At 47.3% G+C, this 23,569-nt stretch overlaps 2 protein-coding genes across 16 annotated transcripts in view; one reads left to right on the top strand and one right to left on the bottom strand.

Moving 5' to 3' along the window:
• Positions 1–416: 416 nt before the first annotated feature.
• NHLRC4 (NHL repeat containing 4) lies at positions 417–14,946 on the bottom strand. 2 transcript variants are annotated; one of them, XM_068246725.1, is made up of 2 exons: positions 14,861–14,946; positions 417–1,564 (listed from the first exon to the last, which is right to left on the bottom strand). In XM_068246725.1, the coding sequence occupies exon 2, from the start codon at positions 1,561–1,563 to the stop codon at positions 493–495; it is 1,071 nt and encodes a 356-aa protein (XP_068102826.1). In that variant the 5' UTR covers position 1,564; positions 14,861–14,946; the 3' UTR covers positions 417–492. The 2 variants fall into 2 exon arrangements, with proteins under 2 accessions (XP_068102826.1, XP_068102827.1); XM_068246726.1 differs by lacking the exon at positions 14,861–14,946 and adding an exon at positions 3,522–3,584.
• Positions 14,947–15,086: 140 nt separating this feature from the next.
• The window catches only part of ASB8 (ankyrin repeat and SOCS box containing 8), a 183,269-nt gene continuing 174,786 nt past the window's right edge, over positions 15,087–23,569 (top strand). For 6 of the 14 annotated variants that reach the window (XM_068244245.1, XM_068244244.1, XM_068244246.1 and 3 more), the window contains exon 1: positions 15,094–15,153. The gene's annotated coding sequence lies outside the window, so the exon portion shown is untranslated. Of the gene's footprint in view, positions 15,154–23,569 lie in introns of all 14 variants that reach the window. The other 8 variants (XM_068244241.1, XM_068244243.1, XM_068244242.1 and 5 more) reach the window with 5 other exon arrangements.

The following is a 23,569-nucleotide window of genomic DNA, read 5'->3' as shown; positions in this document are numbered from 1 at the left end:
AACGACTTAGTTCTAGATATCTTACGTCTGTATGGATAGGTGCACAGCTGCAGGTAACCACAGGTACACAATAGATTTTTAATGAATGGTTGCTTGCCTTGTTTTCAGTTTAGCTGGTCTCCAAAATGTTAGTGTACTTTACTTAAAAGGGGACCTGCAATAAGAGGGATATAGAGGTTGCCATATTTATTTCATTTTAAACAATGCACATTTCCTAGCTGTCCTGCTGACCCTCTGCCTCTAATACTTTTAGCCATAGACCCTGAACAAGCATGCAGCAGATCAGCTGTTTCTGATATTAATGTCAGATCTGACAAGATTAGCTGCATGTTTGTTTCTGGTGTTATTCTAACACTACTGTAGCCAGATAGATCAGCAGGGCTGCCAGGTAACTAGTATTGTTTAAAAGGAACTAAATATGGCAGCCTCCATATTCTTCTTACTATGAGTTCCATTTTAGGTGTATATCGTAGTTTGGTTGAGTCCTACCAGTTATGCCCTTGGAGTCTGAGATTGAGCTTCTCCTGACTTCCTAGGGCTGGTAGGGGTATAATATGGCTTTACACGATATTTATAAACCTTGACTAAATTGTCTCCAGAATCTGCTACATACAGGAGACCAAAGGGGGAACATGTTATGCCTGCTGGTTTGCAAAGACCTCTGGAAACAATGGAAATTGGAGACCCAGTAAGTGGAAAGAGGGTGATATTCTTCTTTTGCACATCCGCCACTAGTAGGTTTCCTTCTGGGTCGGCACAGATCCCTGACGGGTTTCCAAACACGTGCTGGTAGGTTTCGGATATTGATCCGCACAACTTTAAGCTGTTAGAAAATAACTTGACATCTCCACACTCTTCAGACACTGCAAAGCCTCCATCTGGTGTAGCACATATGTACTGTGGACCTTGAAGGCCAGAAACCTTCTTAACTCCATGGACACGATAAAGTTTGTCTACAGAGAAAGCCTGGACTGTTCCGGCTGTGTATTCTGCAACTAGAATGCGTCCAGAGGAGTCCACGGCAATACCTTTTGGAGATTTAAAGTCACCACCCACCCTGACCCAAGGTGGATATGAAGTAGGGCTGTGAATTCGAACAATACCATCAGTGATATCTGTGACCGCTATAGAACCAAGACGGGTCATGGCAATGCTGTCTGGAAGGAACAGAGAGTCTTCAAAACAGTGGAGGGCCTGGCTTGGTCTTCCATGGCTATTTAATAAGTGGATGTATGGACCATTATCTCCACATACATAGAGAGAGCCATCGGAACACCACTGAAGAGAACTGGATCCTCCTGTTCCAGGAACCTTAATTGTCTGAGTGAGCTCATCCTGGCGGAATAAGAGAAGGTTACCCACATCTTCCAGGTTTCGGCACACCTGAGTAGTCTTTTCAGAGAGTTGGTGTATTTGCGAGGTGCTTAGGAGGCCAAGACCCGTCTGGGAAGAGAGTAGAGGCACAGCTCTTTGTAGCGTGTTCTGAGAGGTAACCTGCAAGGTCCTTACTGTGCGGACAAGATCTTCCTTTTGGCGACAAAACTCCAGAGACGTGTCCATCATTCTGAAAAAGATGTGAAGCATGAGTCTACCTCAAAACTAATACTTTAGCTGTAGGTTGAAACTCGTTAGTTTTTTATATAATTTAGGCCCAACACACTAAATAGCAAAACGCTATTTAATGTGTTGGGGTCGTTTTCGTTTAAAAAAAAAAAAACGCCGCCTAGGACTTACATTAAAATCGAGGCAAAATTGCCACAATGATTTTTATTGTAAGCCAACTGAGGTGTTTTTTAAAAAACCAAAACGACCCGCACAATGCTATTTTGTGTGTCAGGGCCCTTAGTTTGAGTTACGGCCACCAAGTGAGCCATTAGGTGGATCACACATTTTTTATGGGTGGAATAAGTCTCCATAGTTGTGACTAGATCTTTATTCCTAGATGATATCAGTTTCTACACAGGCTGTGATCTTACATGGCAGAGTTGACACTGATGATGCCTAGCTGCTATACATGATTTATTTGTATAAATTATTCGTTTACGCCTCCCTTTATTTAGTAGTGCAACGCTCAGTGTCCCTACTTAAAACCAACAGAGTAGTACAAGGCATTCACCAATATTCTTGGATCTTCCTATTCAAATCTCGACTACCTATTTAGTAAGGAGACCTTCGGCTAGACTGCCTAACACTGCTACTGCCTATAGAGCGCACCCTAGAGGCTGCAGCTCAAGCATTTTGAGTTCGCCAGGAGAAAAGCACAATATAAATGTTATTTGTCTTGTCTTGTCTTAACATCCTCCACAAGTGTTCCAGTTTGAGATGCATGGAAGCAGAGCTATTACTTACGCTATCCTGCTACAGCGTTATCACAATGCCACTCACCACTACTACAGAGGAAATGTATAACCATCAAAGCAGACATTAGACGTAACTTTCTCCTGGCCTGTCCCTCAAAAGCAGCACATCCCTGCATCTAGGCAACTACTGTACCACCATGGGGATAGGATGATACCCTAAAGGTGCCCATACATCTAGCGATTGATCAATAGACGGACCTCTCTCTGATTGAATCTGATCGGGAGAGATCTGTTGGCTGCCATAGACTGCAGGCCAATTCCCGACCAATTTCAGCATAAAATCTGTTGGCAATCAGCCTTGTGACGTCACATCGTCGCTACTGTCCTTGCTATTGTAAATGTACTCCCATGCCCCTACATTAATACATTACCTCTCCTGCTGAACTCCTCTTCCGGGTTCGCTGCAAACGTGGTTGCTGGCACAACCAGATGGTTTCTTCTGGGTTCTTGCATGGGGCAAGAACCAGGAAGAAGAGTCCGACAGGCGGCAGAGAGGTAATGTATTAGAGCAGGGGCACGGGGAGTACAATTACACTGGGGGGGGGGGGGGGGGGGGCAACGGCCGGTGGGTTCCGGTTTTATCGGGTGTGCGGTGGTAAAAGTGTGCGATAATCACTCACCCAATCACTCATTCCAGCGGTGATCTTCATGGCAATGGCGGCATCATGTGACATGCAATCGATACAAACCAGCCTGTCAGATGATGCTACCATGGAGTTCGCTGTTGGAACAATTGATTGGGTGAAATTGATTGGGTGAGTTACACCCAATCATTCCCCACACGCTCGATTTAGGTATGTAGGAAGGAAGGGAGAAAGTGAGAGAAACATAGTAAGAGCAGACCACATTCCTCTAGAGCGAGGAAAACATTGCCCGTCCCTGCGCTAGAGGCATGGTAGATTCTTGCTCATGGTGGTCTTTATCGTCTTCCCTGGCCAATTTTGATCTAAGGTGTATGTAGCTCTAGAATGATGTTTGAAATAATTACAAATGATCATTTCAGGTGACAGAAGTCTACTGCTACATATTCCAGCTACATGTTGCCTGTATGAAATCAATCTTTTCCCACTCTGTAATAAAGTCTTTTGAGGAGTTGGAGTTTCTCTATTGGCTAGATTCTGAAATATTGAGATAAAAATATAACTTGGTCACGTTACTCACAGCTGATTGTGTATTCCGATCAAGCTCCAGTCCAGAGAGTAGCTGCTGTGTGTAATATAAAAGCTGAATCGCTCCGCTCTAATCCTCCCTCTACACTTCCCTGGATATAATGTTGTTAGAGACTGAGATTAAGCAACACCTATTAAACCTATCTCTAGATAACCGCTGTGGCTAATTTGCTTTTGTCCATTCACATTCCTATGCATAGATGCATTACTGATTAACAAAGAGCTTCCTATTAACTCTCTCTTCATGTTGATTTGCTGTTGGCTCTGCTTAGCTTTATGTACCAGAACTGAGTAGCCATGTGCCCCCAGATACCAGAATGAAATAACCATTGTGCTCCCTGCATAATATAGCTACTTGCTCCCTAGATAGAAAAACTAAGTACTGGTAGCTATATGAGCATCCAGATAACAGAATTAAGTGGCATTATGTCCCCAAATAAAAGAGTTAAGTAGCCATGTGCCTCTAGATATAAGAATTAAGTAGCCACATGCCTTCATATAGAAAAATTGGCCTGTTATCTTCGCCAGTCGGGGAGTAGAGTGCATGCACAGCCCAGCCCAGTACTACATAGCAGGTGCAGAGCACTCCCATCCATGGGAGCGCAACAGGGGAGCGTGTGTGATATCTCCAGGCAGCAGAGGAAAGCCAGGGACCGATTAGCCTGAAGGGGGCTGGAGGTAGCAGCACCCGGACGTATGGGCCATGGTCGCAGCGGTCGTATCCACTGCGACCGGGGCTCCTGAGTGGCTCGCTTGTCCTCCACACGTGCTGCGTGAGAGGCTGCAGAGGTGGGAGAACGAGGAGCGGATAAGGGGGTATTAAAATATTCACTTCGACGGGATCCATGCGCTGCTTCTACTTACTTCTTCCTGTTCTTGCGTTCCATCTCACAGTAACAGAGCCCCCTAAGGGACCTGGCACCTATACAGAGCACCTATTCTTGGCTACCTTTACTGAACACATATTCCTGGCTACCTATACTGAACACCTATTCCTGGCTACCTATACTGACTACCTATTCTTGGCTACCTATACTGGAGCACCTATTCCTTGCTACCTATACTGAGCCCTATTCCAGGCTACCTATAATGGGGGGCACCTATTCCTGGCTACCTATACTGAGCACCTATACCTGGCTACCGATACTGGGGGCACATATTCCTGGCTACCTATACTGAGCACCTATTCCTGGCTAGTGCTACCTATGCTGGCAGCACCTATACCTGGCTACCTATACTGGGGCACCCATTCCTGGCTACCTATACAGGGGCACCTATTCCTGGCTACCTACACTGGAGGTGCCTATACCTGGCTACCATACAGGGTGGGGGTGAGGAAGTGGGGAACATCTAGCTAACATGGAGGGGGGGTACATTATTTAATGGAGGGGGGGGAGTCCAAATTCCGCATTCGGGCCTTGAAGTCTGTAGCTACGCCACTGAAGCCCCAGGTATGTATAATTTTTTCTATGTATTCATCTCAGGTACCCTTTAGAGGTGCCTACACACCTCTTGACTTATGTCACCCATCAGAGATCAGAACCAAATCCCCCTAGGGCAACATCACAGGCCAGCCTGTACAGACTGGTGTCAGCTATATAGTGTAACGATCGGTGTCAGCACACAGAGAGAATCTGATTATTGGTAATCTGCAGTATCACCGATAATCCAAGTATAACTAACCTCTGGACACCTATATAGTGTGAGTGTTTGGTGCAACAATAATGACTTTGAGTTGGACCACCCGAGGAGCAGGTGGTCTTTGGTAGTATGGGTGATACCGCCTTCTGGGAAGTGCAAAAACCTTCCAGAAGCCTGGGACCTCCAAAGGGGTGGAGCCCCAGGCTGAAAGTAGGAAGGACCTGACTGAGTGACACCTGGAAGGTGGATGTCACTAGTAGGTCTGGAGACTATCTCTTAAAGGAGAGAGATAGCTCTCAAGGTCGGGCAAGCCAGGTCGGCAACAGATAATCAGATAATGCCTAGTCTTGGGGGTGAGGTCCGTGGTCTCAACACCCTGAAACTAGTCTGGAGTATAATATGATGGTACACAGTATCCCTAGTCTTGGGTGTGAGGTCCGTGATCTCCACACCCTGGAACTAGTCTGAAGTATAACACAATGATAACACAGAATCCCTATTCTTGGGGGTGAAGTCCATGGTCTCAACACCCTGGAACTAGTCTGAAGTATAACACAATAACACAGAATTCCTAGTCTTGGGTGTGAGGTCCGTGGTCTCAACATCCTGGAACTAGTCTGAAGTATAACACAATGATAACACAGAATCCCTAGTCTTGGGTGTGAGGTCCGTGGTCTTAACACCCTGGAACTAGTCTGAAGTATAACACAATGATAACACAGAAGTAATCTGGCTCAGTGTGAATTCCCAGGTCCTCCTGGTTCTAACACACTGTAGGATCTGACTATGGTCTGAGTGCTTTCACATAAGTGTTCGCAACGGCAGACAACCTCAGACTGACCAGCAGTAACTATATATAGAGCGGCACTCTCTGGCGCCACCCATCAGTGATCAACCAATAGTCACTTGCTCTGAGGTCAGCTGACCAACCTGGTCCGCTGATTCCTCCTCGGTTATCATAAAGGTTCTGCCTCTCAGCGCGCGCGCGTATTCCTCAACCTGTGTAAACGAACAGACCCAGCCACACCAGACGCACGTCGCTGCATGCAAACCGCCGCGCTGGACGCGGAATCAGCCGCCTTGCTGCCAGTACACGCGGCGGCTTTTCCGCGTTGCATTACAGTACCCCCCTGAGGAGTGGACTCCGGACACTTCCCACCAGGCTTTCCAGGGTGCAAGTCATGGAACTCTTTCTTCAATTCCTCTGCGTGCATACGACAATCTGGCACCCAAGTTCTCTCCTCTATGCCATATCCCTTCCAGTGAACCACATACTGTACGGAGTTCTGCACAAGCCGTGAGTCCAGAATCTTTTCAATCTCATACTCAGGTTGGTCATCAATCAACACAGGGGGGGGGGAGCGGAATCCACGTGCACTGCCAGCTTGAGTAAGGACACATGGAATGATCTCACACCTCGCATGCTGGTAGGGAGATCAATAGCATAAGTGACATCATTGATTTTTCTGGTCACTGGAAAAGGACCCACAAATCTAGGGCCCAGTTTGGGTGACAGTTGCTTTAGAGCCAAATGTCGTGTGGACAGTGGACACCCAGACTAAATCCCCTGGAGAGAATTCCCATTCTATAGAACTTCTCTTGTCAGCCTGTTTCTTCTGGTTCTGAAAAGCCCTCCCCAAATTTCTTTTAACCATTCCCCAAATTTGCTTTAAGGACCTCTGCCAATTCTCCAGGGCTGGAAACGGAGTAGAAGCCACTGGCCATGGGGCAAACTTGGGTGACCTTCCTGTCACCACCTGAAATGGGGAAAATCCTGAAGAGGAACTTTTCAGATTGTTGTGTGCAAATTCTGCAAACGGCAAAAATTTTACCCAGTCGGTTTGTGCATCTGCAACATAACATCTCAGAAACTGTTCCAGGGAGTGGTTGACTCTTTCGGTCTGGCCATTGGTCTGTGGGTGGTAGCCTGATGAAAAAGAAAGATCCATGTCTAACTGATGGCAGAATGCCCTCCAAAACTGAGATACAAATTGGACTCCCCGATCTGACACTATATTTTCCGGAATGCCATGCAGCCGGAAAATGTGCTGGATGAAGAGATCAGCAAATTCCTGGGCCGAGGGGAGTCCTTTCAGGGGGACAAAATGAGCCATCTTACTGAATCGATCGACTACCACCAAAATGACCGTCATGCCCTCAGATCTGGGGAGTTTGCCCACAAAATCCATGGACAAATGGGTCCAAGGTTCACTCGGAACTGGTAAAGACTGCAATGTTCCAACAGGTGCCTGACGGGAGGGTTTGCTCCTAGCACATACTGCACACTCTTTTACAAACTCCTTACAGTCTGTTGCCAATGACGGCCACCAAGCACATCTAGCAAGTAGATCCTGAGTTCTGGTGGCCCCAGGATGCCCAGCATTCTTGTGGGAATGAAACAGCTGCAACAGTTGTAGGCGAAAAGGCAATGGTACAAACAGGACCCCCTCAGGCTTCCCCTCTGGAACATCCTGTTGAAATGGACTCAGAGTGACAGTCCAGTCTTTCCAGGTCTCAGTGGCTGCCAGGACCACCTTCTGAGGTAGAATGGTCTCAGGGGCTGAGGGCTGTGCTGTCTCGGGCTCAAAACACCTGGATAAGGCATCAGCCTTGTTGTTCTTACTACCAGGGGTATATGTGATTACAAATTTGAATCTCGAAAAAAATAACGACCACCGGGCCTGTCGGGGGCTAAGTCTCTTAGCGTCCTCAATGTACTCTAAATTTTTGTGGTCAGTGTAAACTGTAATGGTGTGTTCTGCCCCTTCTAGCCAATGACGCCATTCCTCAAAGGCCAACTTGATGGCTAGAAGTTCCCGGTTGCCTATATCGTAGTTTTTTTCTGCGGGTGAAAACCTACGGGAAAAATAGGCACAAGGGTGGAGTTTTCACTGCAAACCAGAACGCTGAGACAGCACAGCCCCTACCCCTACCTCTGAGGCATCAGCCTCCACGATAAAGGGAAAAGTGACGTCTACATGTCTCAAGATGGGTGCAGAACAGAACAATTTCTTCAGAGTGGAGAAAGCAGCATGGGCCTCTGGGGACCAGTGGTGAGTATCTGCCTCTTTCTTGGTGAGACTGGTGAGACGCGAGATCACCGTAGAGTACCCCTTTATAAACCTCCTGTAGTAGTTGGCGAACCCCAGGAATCTCTGGAGTGCCTTCAGTCCAACAGGCTAAGGCCACTCCAAGACAGCAGAAACCTTTCCAGGGTCCATAGAGAGGCCGGAGGTCGACATTATGTACCCCAGAAAGGCGACAGAGGTCACTTCGAAAATGCATTTTTCCAATTTAGCATACAGCATATTCTGTCTCAACTTCCGTAGCACAAAACCAACATGTTTCCTATGTTCTGAGAGGTTGGATGAAAAAATCAGTATATCGTCTACGTACACCAAGACGAATCTGCCCAACACCTCTCTGAACACCTCGTTAATCAGCTCTTGGAAGACGGCCGGGGCGTTACACAACCCGAAGGGCATCACCAGGTACTCGTAATGCCCGTCGGACGTGTTAAAGGCCGTCTTCCATTCATCACCGTCCCTGATACGCACAAGGTTGTATGCACCCCTCAAATCCAGCTTCGAGAAAATATTAGCATTGGTGACCTAAGTGAACAAATCATCAATTAATGGTAAAGGATAACGATTTTTTACTGTAATCTTATTTAAGCCCCGATAATCAATGCATGGACGGAGGCCTCCATCCTTCTTTTTCACGAAAAAGAATCCTGCCCCTGCTGGTGACCGAGAGGGACGAATAAAACCTTTAGCTAAATTTTCTCAGATGTATTCTTGCATAGCCAATTTCTCTGGCCCAGATAAATTGTAGAGATGACCTCTAGGGGGCATACAACCAGACCTGAGATCGATGGGACAATCAAAAGGACGGTGAGGAGGAAGTTTGTCTGCTGATTTGGGACTAAACACGTCCGCGAATTCTGAATACTGGCTTGGCAAACTTTCCACCTGAATCTTGGTGTTACCCAAGGTTATTTTCGCTAAACAATGATGATGACAATGGGTAGACCAGCTCGTTAGCTGACCTGAAGCCCAATTGATCTGAGGAGAGTGAAGCTGTAACCATGGCATGCCAAGAATGATCGTGGAAGTTGTCATCCGCAAAACCAGAAACTGTAGACTCTCTTTGTGTAACACCCCCACCGTGACCCTTAACTCTGGGGTCTGAGACAGAGGGTATTCACTCTGCAGAGGAGAGTCGTCCACTGCAGTGACCAGAATCTGTTGATTCAGAGGGGAAATAGGAATCCCCAATTTCTTCGCAAATTCGTAATCCATAAAATTGGCTGCTGAGCCAGAGTCTAGGAAGGCCTCAGTGGCAACTGTTTGATCTTCCCAAGATATAGTACAAGGGAGGAGCAAACGTTTATCGTCTAGAGGTAAAGACTGCGCGCCTAGGGTATTACCTCCAACTACACTTAGGCGGCAGCGTTTCCCGACTTCTTGGGACAATTCTGCACTCTGTGACCCTCCTCTGCACAGTATAGACAGAGCTGTGCTGTTTTTTTTTTGCGATTCTGCTCCACCCGGGACAATTTTGACCGACCAATCTGCATTGGTTCTGGTGGAGGTGAAACGGGTGGAGGAGAGGCGTAGGAAACATATCTCACATTGTTCCTACTCCGAGTCTGTTTCTGGTAACATAGACGACGATCAACCCTGACTGCTAATGAAATGGCCTCATCAATAGACTTTGGCTCAGGATGACCCAGCATTAGGTTAGAGACCGCGTCTGACAACCCTGACAAAAAATAGTCCAAAAGTGCAAATGACCCCCATCTAGCTGAAACTGCCCATTTCCTGAACTCAGCTGCATAAATTTTAACCGGATCCTTGCCTTGCCGCAAAGTCTTGAGCTTCCGCTCAGGGGCCCCAGGCTGGCTTGTGCACCATTGTTTTTAATTTTATTGTAGATTCCCATGCAGTTTAGTTAGGAGGGGGGCAGATGAGAGGGAATATCCGGCACGCTGGTGCCCCCTGCTGGTCATATAGCCATTGTCTATATGCAACTGAAGCCCTCTCCAACAATTGGCTGACCTACTCAGCTTCTGCTTGATTAATCACTGCAGACTTGGTGTAACGTGTGTGTGCACTTCTTATTGGCTTTTAAGCAGCCTGCAGGCTTTATAAAGCAGCAGAGGACTGTTTGGGAGTGAGTATTTCCCTTTGTGTGTTTGGTAAGTTTCAGAGCAGTTGGGGACAGGCTCTTGGGGGTGGCAGCTCCAGGGCTTGACTGCGCTCACATATGGTGTTACATGCTGGTTCTGGGGCCCCGGGCAGTGAGAGTTCCCGGGGCCCCAGGCTGGCTTGTGCACCATTGTTTTTAATTTTATTGTAGATTCCCATGCAGTTTAGTTAGGAGGGGGGCAGATGAGAGGGAATATCCTGCACGCTGGTGCCCCCTGCTGGTCATATAGCCATTGTCTATATGCAACTGAAGCCCTCTCCAACGATTGGCTGACCTGCTCAGCTTCTGCTTGATTAATCACTGCAGACTAGGTGTAACGTGTGTGTGCACTTCTTATTGGCTTATAAGCAGCCTGCAGGCTTTATAAAGCAGCAGAGGACTGTTTGGGAGTGAGTATTTCCCTTTGTGTGTTTGGTAAGTTTTAGAGCAGTTGGGGACAGGCTCTTGGGGGTGGCAGCTCCAGGGCTTGACTGCGCTCACATATGGTGTTACATGCTGGTTCTGGGGCCCCGGGCAGTGAGAGTTCCCGGGGCCCCAGGCTGGCTTGTGCATCATTGTTTTTAATTTTATTGTAGATTCCCATGCAGTTTAGTTAGGAGGGGGGCAGATGAGAGGGAATATCCTGCACGCTGGTGCCCCCTGCTGGTCATATAGCCATTGTCTATATACAACTGAAGCCCTCTCCAACGATTGGCTGACCTGCTCAGCTTGTGCTTGATTAATCACTGCAGACTAGGTGTAACATGTGTGTGCACTTCTTATTGGCTTATAAGCAGCCTGCAGACTTTATAAAGCAGCAGAGGACTGTTTGGGAGTGAGTATTTCACTTTGTGTGTTTGGTAAGTTTCAGAGCAGTTGGGGACAGGCTCTTGGGGGTGGCAGCTCCAGGGCTTGACTGCGCTCACATATGGTGTTACATGCTGGTTCTGGGGCCCCGGGCAGTGAGAGTTCCCGGGGCCCCAGGCTGGCTTGTCCACCATTGTTTTTAATTGCAATGTCCGGGTCATCATAAATTATAGCCATAGCATTAAAAAATTCCTCAACCAAGGTTACAGCCTTCTGCCCTGTCTGGAGACTATATGCCCAGGTCTGGGAATCCGCTGACAACAGAGTTTTAATAAACGTAATTCTCTGTGCCATGGTTCCTGATGAATTAGGCCTCAACTCAAAGTACGATAACACTCGATTTCTAAAATTCTGAAAGTCAGATCTGTGACCAGAAAACCTTTCGGGTACAGGCATACGTAAGTCTGTACTTGGAGGAGATCGCACTGTATTCACAGCCGTCTGAAAGACTTGTACAGACCCAGACAAAGCGTTGATCTGGGTCTGATGACTGTCCAGCACTTGGGTGTAATTCTCCACCGAGGTGGTGGGTGCATCAAGACGGCTGTTAAGTGCGTCCATTTGGTTTTGGTCTGCCGTTCTGTAACGATCAGTGTCAGCACACAGAGAGAATCTGATTATTGGTGATCTGCAGTATCACCAAGAATACAGATATATACCTGATTATTGATGATCTGCAGAATCACCGATAATCCAAGTATAACTAACCTCTGGACACCTATATAGTGTGAGTGTTTGGTGCAACAATAATGACTTGAGTTGGACCACCCGAGGAGCAGGTGGTCTTTGGTAGTATGGGTGATACCGCCTTCTGGGAAGTGCAAAAACCTTCCAGCAGCCTGGGACCTCCAAAGGGGTGGAGCCCCAGGCTGAAAGTAGGAAGGGAAAAGAAAAATGTGTGGTGTGGCACTTCCCACAGTATTGCTACATGAGCTATGGTTCACACAGGTCAGTGTCCTTCCACTCTCCTGCAACATCCACAGTTTGTAACAGGATATGCCATCAGATGTGTGCTCCGCAAAAAAATATATAAAGAACAGACAAAATCTTTCAAGAAAAGAAAACAGCAAAATGTCTGTGCACCTTCCGTCTTGATAAACAGTGTATATTTATGAAAATGGTGGCAAATCACATTGACAGTACAAACTTTCTTGATATGACGTAAAGTCAAACAATCATGACGTGGAATCAGCACAGGGTTAAAGCTTACGTGTCCCCCGGCGTGGAGCAGCATGAGCGGTGTGGAGGTGGGTGTCAGGCACTAGGTGGGAGAGCGACGGCCGTTTCGCGTCTGGATGACGCTTGGTCACGCTGCGTACCACTTCAGTGCGGGGACGCCATGGCCAGTATAAGAGTAGGAAGAAATCCCACCTCTTCCTGCCGTGACGTCCCCCTTTAAACATAGGCTGCCAGTCATGCGGACGGAAGTTGGCGCCATGCGTTCCGGGATGCGGAAGTGTGCGTCCCAACCAATGAGTACCTATGCGGAAATCAATCCGCATAGACGCGTCTCCAGGGGCAATATTATTTCCCAGCTTGCAGTTATCCACGCGGAGAGCAATCCGCATGTCGCGCTGGGGGTTAGGGCACCTGCACTGGGCCAATAAAATAAATGGTACACGGTGCATATTATAACATTTATCATTTCTCCCACCTAGTGCCTGACACCCACCTCCACACCGTTCATCCTGCTCCATGCCGGGGGACACGTAAGCTTTAACCCTGTGCTGATTCCACGTCATGATTGTTTGGCTTTACGTCATATCAAGAAAGTTTGTACTGTCAATGTAATTTGCCACCATTTTCATAAATATACACTGTTTATCAAGACGGAAGGTGCACGGACATTTTGCTGTTTTCTTTTCTTGAATGAAAGTAGGAAGGACCTGACTGAGTGACACCTGGAAGGTGGATGTCACTAGTAGGTCTGGAGACTATCTCTTAAAGGAGAGAGATAGCTCATAAGGTCGGGCAAGCCAGGTCGGCAACAGATAATCAGATAATGCCTAGTCTTGGGGGTGAGGTCCGTGGTCTCAACACCCTGGAACTAGTCTGGAGTATAATATGATGGTACACAGTATCCCTAGTCTTGGGTGTTAGGTCCGTGGTCTCGACACCCTGGAACTAGTCTGAAGTATAACACAATGATAACACAGAATCCCTATTCTTGGGTGTGAGGTCCGTGGTCTCAACACCCTGGAACTAGTCTGAAGTATAACACAAGGATAACACAGAATCCCTAGTCTTGGGTGTGAGGTCCGTGGTCTCAACACCCTGGAACTAGTCTGAAGTATAACACAATGATAACACAGAATCCCTAGTCTTGGGTGTGAGGTCCGTGGTCTCAACACCCTGGAACTAGTCTGAAGTATAACATAATGATAACACAGAATCCCTAGTCTTGGGTGTGAGGTCCGTGGTCTCAACACCCTGGAACTAGTCTGAAGTATAACACAATGATAACACAGAAGTAATCTGGCTCAGTGTGAATTCCCATTTCTTCCTGGTTCTAACACACTGTAGGATCTTACTATGGTCTGAGTGCTTTCACATAAGTGTTCGCAACGGCAGACAACCTGAGACTGACCACCAGTAACTATATATAGAGCGGCGCTCTCCGGCGCCACCCATCAGTGATCAACCAATAGTCACTTGCTCTGAGGTCAGCTGACCAACCTGGTCAGCTGATCCCTCCTCGGTTGTCATAAAGGTTCTGCCTCTCAGCGCGCGCGTATTCCTCAACCTGTGTAAACTAACAGACCCAGCCGCACCAGACGCACACCGCTGCGTGCAAACCGCCGCTCTGGACGCGGAATCAGCCGCCTTGCTGCCAGTACACGCGGCGGCTTTTCCGCGTTCTATTACATATAGCTATATAGCTGACGACGTGTTCTGTTGCTATGCAGGGGCACAATGACAACAGAGCAGCGCATGTATGATGTAACGCGGTGGGCAGGGAGCAGCGCAGACAATGCAATCGGCAATTGCGGGGGTTATTTGAACCACCAGGGGGATTGCTCACGGGTTGGCGGCCACCGTACACTTGCCTGACTATTGGCTGAGATGGTCATTATCGCCCATTTCAGGTGTGTTTACGGACCAAGGGAATGTCTAAGCTGCAAAATAAAATGACATCTACTTAGCCAGGGCTTCCTCCAGCGCCTATGTCCCTCGCCGCAGCTCCGCTCTCAGCCGCTGGCTCCCGGTCCCCAGCGGTGCAGAGGCCGACCTCGCCAGGTCGTCCTCTACTGCGCCGCTTTCAATCACTCGCACATGGTGTGCAGTACACTCCACACCACGTGCGAGTGATTCACAGCAGCGCTCATGCAGGCGCAGTACAGGACGACCTGTTGAGGTCGGCCTCTGCACCGTTGGGAAACGGGAGCCAGCGGCGGAAAGCGGAACTGCGGCTAGGGACATGGCGGCTGCTAGGGGCTGCAGGAAGCCCCAGGTAAGTAGATGTCATCTTATTTTGCAGCTCGGATATTAAGGCCTAATATACCAGAACAGATATTCAGTTTCGATTCAATTAACAATGTGATCAAACAATGAGAATCAGAAGTTAATTAATTCAGCTGCACATCAGTCAGAAGCTACAGTACAAATCCAACCATAATATTTATAAGTGTTTACATCAACACAATTCATGACAGCATCGCTTTCCTTATATACTTCTGGGAGATCCCAAAAAACTGCCAATACCAAATATGGCGAACTACGGTATCTGCGCTGCACAAAAATAGTACGAACGCTCACAGTAACGTAACGCTCAGATGCTAGACGGGCTGCTTCACCCTGCCACGCCTCTGTACCGGCTGCACGCTTATTGGTGGATTCTAATGTCACTCTAGGCAGACGGGTTCCCGATTGGCTGGATCAATCCCAGCTACAGCCTTTGGATGAGGCCGGGCGGCAGAGCGTGGTGGGTAAGTGTGTGTTTGTTTATAGTGTAGTGTCAGGGCTGTATGCAGTGGGGTGTCCTCTGCTATAGATGGGGTGGCGTCTCCGCTGCATAACGTTGAACAGGATTGGTATCGCCAGGAGAGCTCCTGAGCCGCAGATATGTTGGACACCTCTCTGCAGTTTAGTTTGCAGCTTGTAGTTTTACACTATACTGTATATGTATACTGTACAGTACATGTATTTAAAATTTCCTGAAGTGCAAAAGACTACTTTTTGGATATACTGAATCCTTAAAGAGAACAGGTATCAACAAAAAAAAAACCTCCCCTGGGGGGTACTTACCTCGGGAGGGGGAAGCCTCAGGGTCCCAATGAGGCCTCCACCATCCCTGTAGCCACAGGTAGTCCAGCGCTGGCTCCCCTGAAGCCTCCCACAATCCTCCCCCGACAAGCCTGACAAGGGTTGATATATTTACCTCGCCAGGATCCATCACAGGGGCAGTAGCGCCTCTTCCTTCAGGCTAGGCTGAAATCGCCGAGCCTGATCGTATCCGCTCTACTGCGCAGGCGCAAAAGAACTTGCGCCTGTACAGAACAGCGGATCAATCGGGTTCAGCTATTTCAGCCTTACCCGTACGAAAAGCTGATAGTGTGAGGTAAATATTTACATCTCTGCACTTTGGGGGACCCAGGCAGGCTAACGGAGGGACATCGGAGGATGAGGGGAAGCCTCGTTAGGATCCAGAGGCTTCCCCCTCACAAGGTAAGTATCCCCCAGAGGGGGTATTTTTTTATTACAGGATTTCTTTAAATCTGGTAGAAGCACCAACTCAGTACACTCAAGGGGCCCATACAAACAGTGATTTTGCCATGTGATCGACAATCCAATTAATTATTTTATCGAATTGGATGTAAAGCTGTGCTGCAACAAGCAAGCCAGATCAATGATAGGATTGGTTTGGAGCCAAAATCAGTTAAATGCATTGATTGAGCAAGCTGGAAAATCTTGGGCCCACGTGGTCAAAAGGGTGCATGGCAGTAACGGCCTGTGATATTGGGACAAGTGAAGGAACCCTTGGGCACTGTCCCACAAACATTAATGTGCACCCCCCCCCCCCCTCCTCTCCTGGTGTTGGTGCATTGCAATCCTTAAACTGTCTGGCCACCACTAGTGTTCAGCTGCTCCTGCTTCCTCCGTTCGTGTCCCATGTGGCTGCTGCGTAGAGCACTGGTGCATGTGTGATGTTACAGACATGCTATGCATTGCAGCCATCTGGGACATGAATGAGGAAGAAGGAGCAGCTGGACATGTAAGAGATTTTCATGAACGGGCACTGGGGTGAGGCACTTGTGGGGATATAGGTGGATGGGGCGTCACAAGGATGATTCACAAGAGAATTCATGCTGAAATCGATCAGGAAATGGCCTGCGGTGTATTGGCATCCAACAGATCTCTCTGTCTCTTGGTTGATCTGCCCATACATCGCTAGATATATGGGTGCCTTCAGCCTATTTAGTGCCCAGCACCCCACCACTAGAGCTAGGAACGATTATTATTTACCTCTGTAGCATATAGATTATCTGCAGCACTTTGAACAGTTTAGAGTTGTGTCACTTAAAGGACAACTGAAATGAGGAGAATATGGAGGCTGCCATATTTATTTCCTTTTAAACAATACCAGTTGCTTGGCAGCCCTGCTGATCTATTTGGCTGCAGTAGTGTCTGAATAACCCCAAAAACAAGGATGAGCTAATCCTGTCAGAAACACCTGATCTGCTGTATGTTTGTTCAGGGTCTATGGCTAAAAGTATAAGAGGCAGAGGGTCAGCAGGATAGCTAGGCAAGTGGTATTGTTTAACCCCCCCTGGCGGTAAGCCCGACCTGAGCACGGGCTGCGATTGACAAGTGCAGAGCGGTATGCCTGTGCTCAGGTCGGGCTGTCTAAAAATAGCTTCTGCACTCTTCCTGGGTCCCGCGTGCGATCGGCGCTGCACAGCGGGACCCAGGCTGCTCTCTCCCGGCCGCCGGAGTCGCCATTACCTCTTTGATCTTCCGGGGACCCGGCGGCCAATCCTCAGTTTGCAGCGGCGGTGCGGCGTGACGTCGGGGGGAGGGAGGGATATATTACAAAAAATGAAAAGTAATTTTCATTGGCCACATGGGGATGGAGGGAGGGAGAGAGAGAGGGGAAAAAATGAAAAGAACTGTGATTGGCCATGGGATCTTGGGAGGGAGGCATAAAAATAATATAAATTATGTGATTGGCCACATGGGGAGGGAGGGAGAAAAATGAAATACATTTTGTGATTGGCTGCATGGGGGAGAGAGAAAAAAATAATAAACACATAATCTGATTGGCTGCAAGCTGCATTGAATTGAATACAAGTAAGTTTGTATTCAATTCAGGGTTGCCATTTGCTCCCTGGAGACCGTGGCTGCTGGCTGTTTGATCTCTGTGATCTGTGAGTAGCTGATTGCTGATTTGGATACCTGTTAACGATTTTTGCCTGGACTTTGACTATTCTTTCTGCCTTCTCCCTGGATTGATTGATTTACTGTTGCTGATTTTTGCCTGGACTTAGACTACTCTCTGCCTGCCGTTTACACCGACCTCTCTCTGCCTGCCTGTCATTTGTGATGGCATCCTCTTCCAGAAGGCGTCTCACTGCACAATCGCTGGCGGAAGTGGAGGACAGTGATCTGCAGTCACTGGCGGACTCAACCAACAGCGACGCACCTGGGGATCTCTCATCCGACTCAGGTAGCGAAAGCGACAGCGACATCGGTTCCATCACTACTGAGGTCAGTGATGTCCGGGTGTGGTGCCCCATTGACCTGTCTCAGGCTCCGCCACCGCCTCCATGGTTCCCTTTTACTGGGAAGCCTGGCTTGAAGAAGGAGTGTGAGCATAACCCCCTGGCCTACCTGCAGCTCTTCTTTGATGACACGGTTATCGAGAAAATAGTGGAGGAGACTAACCGCTATGCCTCCCAGCAGCTGGCTGCTCCACGACGCCCCTTTTCAAGGACCAGGACCTGGGAGCCAGCCACTAAAGAGGACCTGTGGATTTTCTTGGGCCTTATCATTCTGCAGGGGGTGGTGGGGAAGCCCCTGCAGAAGTGGTATTGGACCACAAACAAAAGTATAGCCACCCCTTTTTTTTGATACAGTGATACGCGAGTACCGTTTTTTGCTCATCATGAAGTTCCTATATTTTGCGGACAATGACGCCTTTGAGGAGTCCACTCGCCCTGCTCCAAAACTCAAAAAGATTTGGGAAGTTTATGAGATGGTGGTGAACAACTTCCGCACAACCTATATTCCAGAGAGGGACATATCGGTGGATGAGAGCCTGGTGGCATACAAAGGGAGGCTGAGCTGGTTCCAGTACATTGCTTCCAAGCGGGCCCGCTTTGGGATCAAGTCCTACACCCTCTGTTAGTCATCAACAGGGTACATATGGTACACTGTGCTGTACACCGGCAAGGGAACCAAATTCAGTCCCCGGTTCAGCGAGTATGGAGTGGCGACCTCTTCAGTGCTGTCCCCTGTGGAACCACTACTGGACAAGGGCTACTGCGTCACCACTGACAACGCTATAGCTCCCCAGAACTTTTCGAGTTGCTGATGAAGCATTGAACTGATGCCTACGGAACTGTTAGGCGGAACTGGCGGGAGATGCCAACAGCTTTTGCAAATCAGAAGTTGAAAGCTGGGGACATAACTGCTTGGCAGAAAGGAAAGATGCTGGCACTCCGCTGGCGAGATAAAAAAGATGTATCTCTCCTCTCCACAGTCCATGATACCTCCACTGTCCCCACCCAAACGAGAGGAGGAAAAGAGGCCGAGAAACTGCAAGTCGTGATGGACTACAACCTGACGATGGATGGAGTGGACAGAGCGGACCAGGCGGTGACCTTCTACCCCGCAGTTCACAAGCATCAAAAAAAATATTACAAAAAAATATTCCGTCACCTCCTTGAGCAGAGTCTCTGGAATAGTTACATTCTGTTCAAGCAGCGCAGTGAAAGGCCCCTTACACATGCGCACTACATATGGAGGATGTGTGAGTGCATCTGTTTGAAATATCAGACTGCAGCAGATGTCAGAACGGGGCGCCGGGCCTCCTATATTGTTAACCCGGAGCAACTCACTGGTCGCCACTTTCCGGAATACATACCCCCCACTCCCAAAAAATCCACACCGTGCAGGACGTGTGGTTTGCTGCTCCAAGACCGACGACAAGGGTAAAAAAGTCAGGAAGGAGTCGCGCATTTACTGCCCTGACTGTAATGTTGGACTCTGTGCAGTTCCCTGCTTTAAATTGTATCATACACGAGAGGTGGACTAGATATACATGTACACAGTGTATACAAATCTGCTGCCTTGTACAGTTTTCCTATTTTTTTTTCAGATTATTGATAAATTCAATTATTTCATCAAATTTGTGTTCTAGTCTTTTATTTTTTTTTATTTTAACATGTCGTCTTTATTGAGGTATTGCAGTGGTAATACATAATAGATATTATCCGCGCGCAGGCGGTTTACCAGAAGTAATGACATTTGAGTATTAGGATAAAGTGAAACCTTAATGTAATAAATCAATGAGGTAGTTGGCAATGTGGGAAAGTCCTGAAGGGGAATATCCTATACAGGGAGATGTATTGAACAACAAAGAGACATGTTATAACATAAACAAAGTATAAAACCTAGTAAACGGTAAGGAATTATATACAAACAACAGCCGAAAACCCACAATCCCGCCCCCGACCCCAACCGTCTACAATGCTAGTGGCATTGTGAAGGTCTATAGATGAGAATTAGGTTTTGACATGAGTGTAGCGTGAGGTGGTCCAAGTGTCCCATATGGAGTGAAATTTTTGCTCTGATCCCCTGTGTAGGTATATGGCTTTGTGGAAAGGAAGAATTTTATTGACTGATCTTATCCAGTCAGCTAGTACTGGGACTTGAGGTTGTATCCATTGTCGAGTGAGCACCTTGCGGGCTATGTGGAGGGTATTAAGCAGAAGGAGTTTGGTGTATTTATTACGAATATCATGAGGGATCATATTTAGTAAACAAAGTTTAGGGTCCAATGCGACTGTGCAACCCATTTTGTCATTTAGAAATTTAATAATTTGTTGCCAGTAGATGTTCACTTCAGGGCAGGACCATATCATGTGGTAGAAGGTGCCTTGGGTCAGGGCACATTTAGGGCATAGAGGTGTGTATCCTGGGCGGAATTTAGCTAATCTGGCCGGGGTGAGGTAGGCATGATGCAACACGTAGAGACCAAGCAGTCTATCAGGGATGTGGGGGGAAACCCTGGCAGAATCTTCGAGAGCCTCCTCCCAATCTTCATCGGAGAACTCCCCCAGATCCTGCACCCACTGTGACTTCCTACCAAAGGCTCTACGGGTGGCTCCTGTTATCATTATAGCTGCGTATAAAGCTGAGATTAGTTGAGTAGAAGAAGAACCTGTTACAATTTTTAGAATGCCAGTGTCAGAGAGGGAAGGGGGTAATGTTGGAAATTGGGTTTTAAGAGCATGTGAGAGCTGCATATAATAGAATTTCATGTGTGCTGGTAAATGAAATTTGGTTGCCAATTGTTCGAATGAGACAATGGAACCAGATTCCAAGACTTGGTGTAGGTATATAATATCACGCTCGATCCACAGCCGACTATTAGGAAGTTTGCGGAGTTCAGGAAGGCCTCGATTTTCCCATAGCGGAGTGAGTTTCAGTGGGGCATCTAGCTCTAGGTATTTATGTGCAGTGTCCCAGACTTTTAAAGTTTGGCAGAAGGTTGTCGGAAATTGCTTGGTGTGGGGGGATTTTTTAGCCCCAGTGGCGATAATACAGAGAGGGTCCATGTGACGAAGAGGGGGGGTGTCATACACTAAATTACATGTGCGGTCCCTGTTAATTGTAAGGTCCTAATATATATGTGAAAGTTAAGCTGCCAAATAATAAATGTGGCAGTTAGGAACTGCTAAGCCCCCAAGGTCTTTTGGGTTTTGAAGAGTAGTGAGGGAGAGGCGATGCCTTGAGGAGCCCCAAATAAACTGAGTTAGGAGAGTGTTTATTTTGGAGAAGGTGTCATATGGGAGGTATATCGAGGCATTCCATAAAACATAGAGTATCTTGGGGGAGGAGAACCATTTTAAATAAATTTGCCCGACCTGCCACATTTATGGGAAGTTTGGACCAGGCCTGAAATTTAGCAGATATATATTGCAGCAGGGGTGTCCAGTTTAGGGAGATAAAGTCTTGTGGGAGTCTGGAGATCTTGATACCTAGGTATGTAATCTCTGATGCCCATTACAGAGGAGAGGAGGTCTGGGACAAAGTTGGTGGAAATATGTCAATAGGAAGGATATAAGACTTGGACCAATTGATACGTAGACCGGAGTATTGTCCAAAATTGTCAATAAGGGTAAGGGCACGTTGTAGTGAGGGTCCAGGATCGTTTAAGTATAGGAGCATGTCATCAGCATATAAGCTGATTTTATCTGTCATATTAGCTTTTTTCAGGCCACGAACATGGGAGTCTAATCTTATCAGGGCGGCAATGGGCTCAATCGCCAAATCAAATAGGAGGGGGGACAGTGGGCAGCCTTGCCTCGTGCCTCTGGATATGGGAAAGGCATCAGAGATCCAACCATTGATTCTTATCCGGGCATAAGGATCAGTGTAAAGTAGTTTAACCCATGCAATGAAACGGGGGCCAATATTGTAGCGGCCTAGAACGGACAGTAGAAAGTCCCATTCAATGGTATCAAAGGCTTTGGCGGCGTCAAGAGACACCACCACTCTGGTTCCAACATTCTCGTGCCCTGTCTGCATAGCAAGAAACAGTCTTCTGATATTTAAAGCAGTTGATCTACCTGGAATAAAACCGGATTGATCTGGATGTATTAAGGAGGCTATAACTTTATTAAGTCGATGTGACAGAAGCTTAGCAAGGACCTTGACATCAGTTTGGATTAGGGAGATAGGGCGATATGATTCACATTGAAGGGGATTTTTACCGGGTTTCAGAATTAAAATGATTAAGGCTTCTCTCATAGAGAGCGGAAGGGTGCCTATTGCAAGAGCATTGTTGTATAATACCAGAAGTTTAAGGGCCAGCAGTGATTTATATTGTTTGAAGAATTCCCCTGGTAGTCCGTCAGTGCCTGGAGATTTAGAGGGGGGTAAAGAAGAGATGGCGTCTTCAACTTCCTGGATTGTGATTGGGGCGTCTAATAATAAGCGACTGGGTTCGTCTAGGGAGGGGAGGGAGATGTCCTCAAGGTATTCTGCAATTAAAGATGCAGAAGCAGCAGAGGTCTTGGAATACAATGATTGATAAAAAGAGGCAAAGCGTTGTAGGATATCAGGAGGGGAGGAGAGAATGGAACCCCCAGCATCCTCTATCTTAAGGATTACCTGAGGGGCTGTCATCTCTCTGGACAATTTAGCTAATAACGCTCCACATTGTTCACCTAGTTCATAGACTCTCTGCTTGGAGAATAAAATTTTGCGGTTTGCTTTGGCTATGAGGAGTTGTTCATATTCAGCTAGTTTAGATCTGTAGAGATCATGAAGGGTGGGAGAGGGGTCGGTGGTGAAATCAGAGGTAACCTGCTGTAATTCTAGGAGAACTGCACGTTCATTTATGGCAGTGTTTATTTTAATACTTTTTATTTTGGAAGAGAACTGCTGTCTAGTAAATTGTTTAAATACTTCCCAGATCGATGCAATTGATGCAGAGAGGTCTTGCAAGTCAAAAAAACCTGCAAGGGTCTCCTCAAGGGATTTTGACTCTGTGATTTTGGATAACCAAAAAGGATGTAGTCGCCAGAATGGTAGTTTAGGAGGAAAGGACCAGTGTAGTTGAATAACGTATGGGGAGTGATCTGACATGAGAGAGGGGAGAAAGCAAGCCTTGCGTATATATGGGAGTAAAGATGCTGAGACTAGAATGTAATCCAGGCGTGAACATGTTTTATGCGATGCAGAGTAGCACGAGAATGCCGGAGTACCAGGGTACTTTACTGACCATGTATCGTGTAAGGATACATCTTTAAGGAGGGTAACCAGTTTAGTGTCTTTGCCAGTGGGTGCAGTGGATATAGCTGGCTGGGGGATTTTATCGATGTTTGGGTATAAGATATAGTTAAAATCTCCGAGCCATATTGAGGGTACCTGAGGGTAAAGAGCAATGAAGTTCAGTGCAAGTTTCAGGATTGCAAATGAAAATGGAGGCGATATGTAGATAGCTATGATTAGAACAGAAACATTATATAATAAGCAATGCATGAATACATATTTGCCTTCGTCATCGGTGATTTGGTCTATTAACTGGAACTGAACACTTTTAGCAAAAAGCAAGGAGACACCTCTAGAGTGTGAGGTGTAAATAGAGTGGAAGGACCATCCAATCCAGGGGCG

Source organism: Hyperolius riggenbachi, chromosome 7 (genome assembly GCF_040937935.1).
Source record: "Hyperolius riggenbachi isolate aHypRig1 chromosome 7, aHypRig1.pri, whole genome shotgun sequence".
Lineage (NCBI taxonomy): Eukaryota > Metazoa > Chordata > Amphibia > Anura > Hyperoliidae > Hyperolius > Hyperolius riggenbachi.
The sequence above is the reverse complement of the archived record's forward strand: the minus strand, read 5'-3'. Positions and strand labels throughout refer to the sequence as shown.